The sequence below is a fragment of the Dermacentor albipictus genome, chromosome 2, assembly GCF_038994185.2.
Source record: "Dermacentor albipictus isolate Rhodes 1998 colony chromosome 2, USDA_Dalb.pri_finalv2, whole genome shotgun sequence".
NCBI lineage: Eukaryota > Metazoa > Arthropoda > Arachnida > Ixodida > Ixodidae > Dermacentor > Dermacentor albipictus.
This window is the reverse complement of record NC_091822.1, coordinates 62,708,953-62,718,211: the sequence shown is the minus strand read 5'-3', so window position 1 is coordinate 62,718,211 and position 9,259 is coordinate 62,708,953. Positions and strand designations below refer to the sequence as shown.

The 9,259-nt window shown below is 44.5% G+C and overlaps 1 protein-coding gene across 1 annotated transcript; it reads left to right on the top strand.

Moving 5' to 3' along the window:
* The first annotated feature begins 5,469 nt into the window (after positions 1–5,469).
* Positions 5,470–6,234, top strand: LOC135909006 (uncharacterized). The gene has a single exon (XM_065440872.1). The coding sequence runs from the start codon at positions 5,470–5,472 to the stop codon at positions 6,232–6,234; it is 765 nt and encodes a 254-aa protein (XP_065296944.1).
* The last annotated feature ends 3,025 nt before the right edge of the window (positions 6,235–9,259 follow it).

The window sequence follows — 9,259 nt, the reverse complement described above, 5'->3', positions numbered from 1 at the left end:
TTGCCTTGGCACATTTTGTCAAAACTGTTTCTTCATCACTGGGAATCACAAAATTTCAATTACACATAAAATTTCCAGTTACTGATATGGTAGACTTCGAAGTTAATTCTCTTATCTACCAAGTAGTTTTATCATTCATTGAAACATATCCATGCAGTGCACAATAGGAACCCAAATTATAAATATCTGTTCTTGCTTTCTACCCTGCTCTACAACATTATGATGATACAAAGCAAAACTATAAGTTTACAATTGTCCCCCATAACCTGAGTTTCGCTTAGAATTTGAAAAACAAAATTGACATCCTGCTATACTGTGAGAGTTGCTTTGGGCACCATGTGAACTGCGTACCGTATTTACTCGCGTAATGAACCCACCTTTTTTCCAGATAAGTTGACATAAATTTGGGGGGAGGGTTCATTACGTGGGGAAAAAAAATTTAGATATTTTTTAGGTCGAAATTTCATGTCACAATGAAGATAGGAAAATCGCAATCCCAACTTTACCTTTATAGTAAAAACACGTACGCGATGAATGTGAATTAAAAATTCATTTTTATTTTCATGCTGCTGGCTGCTTATGGTCTGTCCCCACTTTGTCCCCACAGTCTGCCGGCAGCCGCTGGCATAACGTAGTACGCCTTCTGAGGCACAACACGTTCCGGCGCATGAAACGAGTCGTCCAACCACTGCTCGCCTTAAATTCACTCGCGGCAATGCCGTGACTTCTTGCAGTGGCCCGCGCGTGATTCTGTATCAGCTCGTGGGATACGGCACATCCTTCGTTGCGGAGCCTCTTCACATAGCTCAGAACTTCTTCCTCGACGCGAGGAAACTTGCCCAGCTTCGGCCCGCGAAAGGCCCGCCGATCTTTCTTCGTCGCTCTGAGTTCCTCTTGTTGATTCCTCCAGTAGCGCACACGCACGGGGTCTACACTAAAATGCCGTCCAGCCGCGCGATTGCCATGCTCCAAAGCATGCTCCACGACTTTGAGCTTAAAACCGGCCGTGTAGCTAGCGTTACGCCCCATCGCACAACGCGCAGAAAATGCACAGCACGCACGAAATAATGCAAAGGTCGTAGCGAAGCACTTAAACAGCAACAAAATAGGACTGGCGAAATGGCGGCCGACGCTGTCCAAGTGCGTTGTCTTTACTTCGTTCTGCCGCCGCCGCGCATGCATGGCGCTATAAGCAGAGGTTTGCTTTGCATTTAATAGATGGCACTCGGCAACCTGCATCATCATCATCATCATTGTAAAAAAAAGAATCTAGAGAAGTTTGACAAATTGGTTCGAGAAATACGCCCGCGTCACCCTCGTTCGCGTCGCCGGTGTTCAGCATCGTTGGCTTCAAATGATGTTTATTTTATCACTGCGCGATCAGACAATTTTATGATCGTCGACAGTCGACAGCGCCGGCCAATTGAGCCGAGATAACGCGAACATGCTGAACACCGACCCTGCGGGCGGGTGCGCGTTATTTACGCGACGTAAAAAAAAAAAATTCAATTTTCGACGACAAAAGTGGGGGGTGGGTTCATTACGCGAGTGGGTTCATTACGCGAGTAAATACGGTAGCACCTGTGCTAGAGTACACAACAAAGCAGAAAATCGCACCAGATTGGAATGGCAGTGGTAAGTTAAGAACAGATGTTTTATTTCACGCACCATTATTGTGGCTTATCATCTGCTCCTGTTTTGTGGGAACGCATACATTGGGAAGACAATTTTTTGCACCAATCTTACCTTAGCGGGACACTTGAGAAAGGTAGAAATCAAGAACAGGTATTCACACTTTGTTGCCCACAGTGTATTATCTGAATGTGTTTCACTCTACAAAAGACTACTGTGGTAGATAATCGTAAAGACCAAGACAAAAGAATTAGAAGAAGTATGTGTCAGTCATCCTTCCATGATCTCCCGTGTTTATAGAAACACTTCTTTCTGCATATGTGCGAAGCCGTAGGGAAGCATTACATAACTCAGTCATGCTTTCCAAGTTAAAAATCGGAATAAGGACAATCACAAGAACATTGTATGAGTGATTTGTAAATGTGGCACCCAATGGAACTTATTTACGTATGTGCTGAGGGTACATTACAGCCAGTGCATAATCTGTCTGCTCTTACAGGATAGCTTGCGATGAGTAAAAGAAGCCTTCCTCACATCTTCCTCTTTGTTTCTTTTGGACCTTGGTGCACCATGTGTATTGTTACAGCTGCATGCATGCAGCTGGGTATAGTTTATGTGTTCTGCTACCTCCCTTGTCCTCATTATTCATGTGCTATCTTTGCCGTAACAAAATACAGCTACCTGTGCTACATATTTTGTCAGCGTGTTTGCATTATGGCAAGTTTTGTATTAGTGGTTATTGCAATCTGCGAAATTGTCTGTCAGCTATTATACTTCGGCTTGAAAAGTATGTTTGTCAACATAAATAAACAATTAGTATAAATTTTGCTCTATTTATTTTTGTAATATTATCTGTTGTGAAGCTTTTATACACTGTTGCATGTTGTATGACAATAAAATTGCTGCACAACTTTTTAATGTGGTATTTTTCAGATCAATTTTCAACTGACGCTAACACGCACAAGTTGTGGGAGAAAAGTGCCAACAAGAGTACCATAAGGTAAGACAGCTGTTCTTACTGTTAGATTGGATTATCAATTGCCAACCAGTTGTTTTCAGCAAGCATAGTATAACGCATAGATTATGTAATCTAAGTTGGAATATTGTTTTTATTGCACTTGATTATCTGGATCTCCTTTGTACATAAGTGCGGCCTTCTTTATTTGTTATGTGTAGCTTACTTGCTTAAAATGTTAAATCGTAAGTTCTAAATAAAAACACGTCTCGAAGAACAGTGAAATAGGTTTAACTTATAAATGTTTTGACATTAGAGACCTGTGCAGTGCTGAATTGAACTTCTACATTAGTTACACAATATTTTGGGGTCTCATTATGGTTCTGAGTTGCATTGCAGTGTCATGCATATGCACCTGCAGGCTACATATTGGATGTTTATTTAAGACTGTTTTGCTTGGTTGGCTATTGATTCCAGTTTAATAGTAATGAGAACTGTCTTGCTTTCATGGTGATTCTGTGCTGACTAATACATTTGAATTTTCCAGAAGACAACAAAGGGTGATGAAATGTTAACATTTTGTTGCTAACCTGCCACTTCCTTTTTGGCAAGTTTGCTATGGGTTCTTTCTTATATGTTGTCTTTTCACAGTAGCCATCTTGAGAGCTAGCCGTAGTAGTGTGTACTTACAGCAAAAGTTGGTGACACATTTTGAAAAGCGGCTCGACACTGCCATCCGAGAGTCAAACGACTTACATGGATTAGTTATTTTACTCCATTTACAAGAGTCCTGCACCATGCACAAAGGGTAACTTGACACACTGCTGGAGTCATCAGACTCATCAAGAATAGTTACCCGAATCCTTCAGCAGTGGTCATGTCACCCTTTATCTTGAGTCGTTCGACTCATTTAGAATTGTTAACGGGCTCCCTCAGCACTAGTCTTGTAACCCTTTTGAGAGGGTATAGGCGACTATTACAACAGAGTGTGCATGACTATTGTGTGCGGAGTCACGCAAACACCTTGTATTGAGCACAGATAGTCTCGGGACTCTCTGCCGAAAGAGAGTTCGGGTGTCTCCCACAAAGTGTGTCGTATACGTGGCGAGTCCAGACTCTCCAAAAAGAGTAACAGGTACTCTTTTTTTTCTTAGTGTGTACTAGAATTTGGTTGCGTGCTCTTCTCTGGAGCTCCAGCCTACATGTCCCGTCCTCTAATCCTCTTAGAAAGAGAAGCATTACGTCTGTGTTTAGGTCTTCCTAAATTTGTTGCAAATTCTATTCTTTATCTAGAATCCCGTGTTCCGCCACTTCCGTGCAGGTTCCGGCTTTTGACGGTGCAGACGTTCGTAAGGATTTACGAATCACCACTGCGTCATCCCCAAATAATCTTTATTTCACAACCTGCGTTGTTTTTCGGTGTCATCTGGCCGCGACTACATAATCCGCAAATTATATTTGTCCAAAAATTACTTGACTCTTTGGGCGTGCGCATATGCGATGTTCTTCCTATTACCGACAGAGCTGTTGCCACGGATATTCAATTTGATGACATCTTTCCTAATAACGCAAAATTACTTCCACACCATATTCTAGACGGTATATTGCAAGATCATCTGAAAAACCTTCAAACAAACGTTGTAATTGCTACAGATGCTTCACAATGTGAAGAAAAGTCAGGTGTAGGAATTTTTTCCCCGATTCTTGATTGGACATTTTCTCTTCGGCTGCCAGATTTCATACCTATTTTTTTAGCCGAATTCATGGCCGTGGTGCTGGCATTACGCAAATTAGGACCACCAATTACGTCAGCCGTGATAGTCACTGATTCTTTATCACTGTGCTCATCCCTTACTGCTTCTAGTGATTCTCGCGTGATGAGGACATTTCAATCATTGGTACCTGCTTACTTGAGAAGCGTGCGTTTGATTTGGGTGCCTGGCGATAAAGGACTAATCATTATTGAAATTGCAGACTCTCTAGCCAAGGCATCGATAAGTGGCCCGATTCTTCCTTGCTGCCCTTTGACTGCTTATGTTACTGCAGCTAGATTTCGCAGGAGTATCATTATACAGTCAGTGTCAGGCTCCGCAATTACTAACTCTGCGGATTACGGACATCTCCTGCACCCTTGGAACAGAGATTTTTGCCGAACACGGAAAATTGAAGTGTCTATCACGAAGCTGCGCTGCCGTATACCTGCATTGAACTTCTACCTCCACAGGTCTGGTCTGGTCCCCTCACCATTATGCTCATGCTGTGGCGAAGCGGAGACAATCGACCATTTCTTGTTGTCTTGCAGACGTTTTTCTATTATAAGAAAGCGACTACTCGAAATCCCGCTTCGCTCTATTGGTTTAACTTTATCAGTGCCTGTGATCCTGTCTTTTGGAGCCTCCATTGTTGGGTTCAGCAACCGAAATGTTTGCTTGGCGATCCAAAATTACCTCATTGAAACCAATCGATTTCCATGTTAGATTGATCGTTCTCCCTCCCAACCATAGCCTTTTTTTTATTTCTTATCTTTTATTGATTATTATTGTTATTATTATTATTATCTTATACCCGGTTTTGATCTGATTATTTCCTTTTTTCTCCAAACACAAAACGTTTACTTTTAAACTCACACGCCCAAATTGTTAACTCCCTTGTTATCATTATTATTTTTAGGCACCTAATTAAACCGCCCGATTCTTGGCCAATCCCCCACTGTGGGTATGTGCCACGGCCACTAAGGACAACAACAACAACAACAACAATTTCCAAAATATCGTGGGTAGGAGCCACACGTGCCACAGGCTACAACAACAACAACAACCCCAATTTCTTCGGTTTTACTGGATTGAAACGTCTCTGGAGTTCGCCGCGAAAGAACATACGATATGGTCCCAAACAATGATGCTCCCAACGAGAAGACAAGCAAGAAGCGACGTCGCTCTCGCAAACATAGCGTCAGTTCCAGTGGAAGTGTGTCGTCTCGCAGCTCGTCGTCCTCGAGCAAGTCCGAAGCAACACGCAGGCGTCCCAGCCATACCGGTGTAGAAAAAGATCCGAAAGGCTCCGCGATTGCCGCGCTGGAATCGAACTTGCCGGTAGCCACGACCACCGCCCTTCAACTGGACGAAGTAATTCCCCCACGGGACAAGAGCCCTCTCAAACGGAGGCTGTCTTTCGCCGCCGATTTCCAGCGCAAGTCCTCGGACCCCAGCGAGCCTCAGCAGCAACTCGCTTCCGCCGACTTTGGTCCGGTAGAACCTCACGTTGCTACTCCCACTGCTCCGACGACGGAGAAGCCTGAAGAGAGTATCCGGCTCCCAGAGCAGAAGGACCAACAGGCGCCCCAACCAGAATGTGAAACCGCCCTGCCAGCTCAGTCTCCGGAGTGCGCCGTTAGCGGTGCGAATACACTCCAGATGCTGTCCGCGACCTCGATCAAGGCGAGGGCCGAGCCCTCTCCGACGCTCTCGGAAGGACAGCCGGAGCCACAACATGGACGCAAAGTGAGCCAGTTAAGTCGCAAAGCGAGTTTATCTCACCAGCACGCTTCGTTGCCCTCTGTCCTTCAAGAACTTGACACCATCAACAAAGAACACCTCGAAGGCCAGCGATTAAAGTCACAAGCTCGGAGGACCTCGTACAATGATTAGGATCGCGTGAGTTTCATACCACTTGTCTCCTTTTCACTCTCCTACCCCCCTTCGTGCCGTTCCTCACAGCTTTGTGTCCAACATTTCCGAAGACAATAGTGTAGTGATAAAGAGACGAGAGCAGTTTTTCGTAGGCCTTCCCGGTTCAAATGCGTGTGAATAAGCGAAATATTTTTCTCGTATTGACGATGCGGTCAGCATAGTCGCCGACAGGCGAACAAAAAACGCGCGGTGCGCCCCCAGAACAGACACGGACGCAGGGAGGAAGCAGGAATGAAGAATGACATTTAATGAATTGTTTCCTTGCTGAATCAGATGGTAATGGCCACTGTGGTATTCCTTCAATTAAGTGCCTTTCTAATGGTTAGGTAGTGCCCCCGGCGCAGGACTCGCCTCCAGCGGAGAACGCTCTTTCGGGATGCTGGCATTCGTTTCAGCAGTAAATGCGGTCTCTATAACGGTAGCCTCGGTATGTCCGCGCGAACGCTTGCAGTTGTGCTGCTTCCAACTTCTGTCAATGCCCAGTGGTTTCGCGTGCGGTTGATCTTCACTTTTTTCGAACACTTCCGTTTTGTGCTCGGTGACCAACGTTCGCAGACCGAGTTACTCCATCCCGTCGTTTCCATCAGTTGGTCGATGGCGATGTTATTTTTGAAGTTCACGCTGAGTCGAGGTCTTGCTGATCTGGTAATAGTACGTGCTTTCCGTTTCTCCCTTGATAGCAGTCGCAACTAATCTTCCTCTAGACGAGGTCATTGCGATTACATTGAAGCAGTCCAGCTTGTCTGAACGTTCGTGTCGATTGCTGAGGTGGTTGGGGTGAAGGTAAGGGACTTAGCTGATTCTTGTCTAGCCAGCCTTCTGCGCGGAGTCGGTTGTGTTCACCTTGTTTATGATGTTCCACTTCTAACAAGCAGTCACAGCCTATCAAAATGGCGGTGTCGCTGTTGTCTTCGTCGCAACAGGTGCTATGAACGTTGATGGAATTACGTTGCATTGCATCAATAGTCATCTTGGTAGGACCGGGAATCTGCTGGCTGCAGATCAGAACAACTTCCAAGGCTTCTTATAGTATAGTGGTGGCAGTATTTCTACCATAGAAGAGTTAACTATATCTCATAGCCTTATGCGTCTCCCTGCTTCAGTACTCTTGGCAGCCTGAAGATAGTTGGGCCCTAGGAGCGTATATATATATATATATATATAACGGTAAACTGCGTTTCGTGCCTTTCTTACCTAAAACGCTGGGCGCCTGATATGCCGGTCACACAAACTTTCATCTCCTAAAAAATATTTTTTAGGAGATGGAAGTCTGTTTCTTCTGCCACTGCTTCCAGACGCAGGCTCAAAGGAATTCTAATAAGTGGGCGGTTACGGTAATGTCTAGCAGCGGACGGGTCGCTAACGATGGAATGGCATGGATGTTCGGTGTCGGATTTTGTTCGGTGTCGGCATGGATGTTCGGTGTCGAATGTGGCCGGACGACCACATAGAATTGTAGACACAAAGAAGGGTTTTTTATGTTTTAGAGAGCAGGTGTTTCAGGATTTCATATAAGATGCGGTAAGAACCGGGGGCAGATTTATTGCAGCTGTTTAGGGCTGCCTGAAGCTCTGCCATGCATAAAAGGTCTATTGTATGCCTCGGAGTTTGTGCTATCCTATTCTAGTGGTTTTCCTTCTATTTGCCTTTTGTACCTTTGGAATGTTTCCGAGTAGTGCGACGAGCTGGATATCTGTTCGATATGTGCACCAAGAAAGTTCGCCTGATCTTCCATGCTGTCGCCTAGAGTATTCACCAAAGGCTGCGAGTAGGGCTGTCGACCCTTTATTCTATTCACTCTATTCCAAAGCTTTGTTTCATCAGTGTAACAGGTAATGCTCGATATATAGTTTCTCCAAATCCCTTCTAGCTTGTCGCCGCGTTCTCCGACCCTGCGATTTGACCTGCTTGAAATTAACTAGATTTACTGCTGTCGGAGAATGCCGAAGTAAACCCCATGTCTTGTTCTGCTTCTTACGCGCTATTCGACACTCATTGTTCCACCACGGAAGGCGGCGTTTCGTGGACAATCCACTTCTTACAGGGATACATTTGGAGGAGTTGTCAAGGAGAAAAACCGTAAACTATTTAACCGCAGCGTCTATGCGTAAAGCACACATGTTGTCCCAGGAAAAAGAAGCAAGATTTTTGAAGTTTTCATTCAGTTGAGTAAGTTCTCCAGCGAGGTAATTGTGGAAGGCATTCATTAGACATTGGTGTGCTTAGAACTACAGGGTAATGGTCACTCCCGTAAGGGTTTTTATTAACTTTCCATTTAAAGTAAGGTAGAAGAGTAGGAGATGCAATGCTAAGATCTATTGAGGAGTATGTTTTGTTTGCCATATTATAATACGTGGGCTCCTTCCCATTCAAAAGACATGCACCAGAAGAAAAAAGGAACCGTTCAATGAAGCCACCTCTCGAGTCGCAGCGCGAGTGCTCCATAGGTAGGTGTGCGCATTTAAATCTCCAACCATAAGATATGGTTCAGGTAACTGATCTGTTAGTATTTGGAATTTTTGTTTGTGAAGCTGAAAATGCGGCGGTATATATAGGGAGCAGATGCTTATCAGTTTATATAAAAGTACAGCTCCAATGGCCACTAGCTCAAAGGGTGTTTGTAGCTGGAAGTGTTGACAGGCTATAGATTTGTCAGCTATGATGGCTGCGCCGCCTGATGATGCGAGGGTATCATCTCGCGATCCTTCCGAAAAATAACATAGTGACGAAGGAAGTGTTTATGTTTAGATTTCAAATAAGCCTCTTGGACACACAGCACTTTTGTAGTTAATTCATTAAGAATTTCTTGGACATCATCGAAGTTGCAAAGCAGGTCTCTGATATTCCACTGAATAATCAGTGTATTCATATTAAAATAAATGTTGTGCTATGTGTCAAAGGGAATGAACTTGGTTTAGCTTACAGTGCCCTTTTGGGGCAAAATCGGCAAAATCGCGCCGCTCCTTAGGCGTCAACTGCGCCT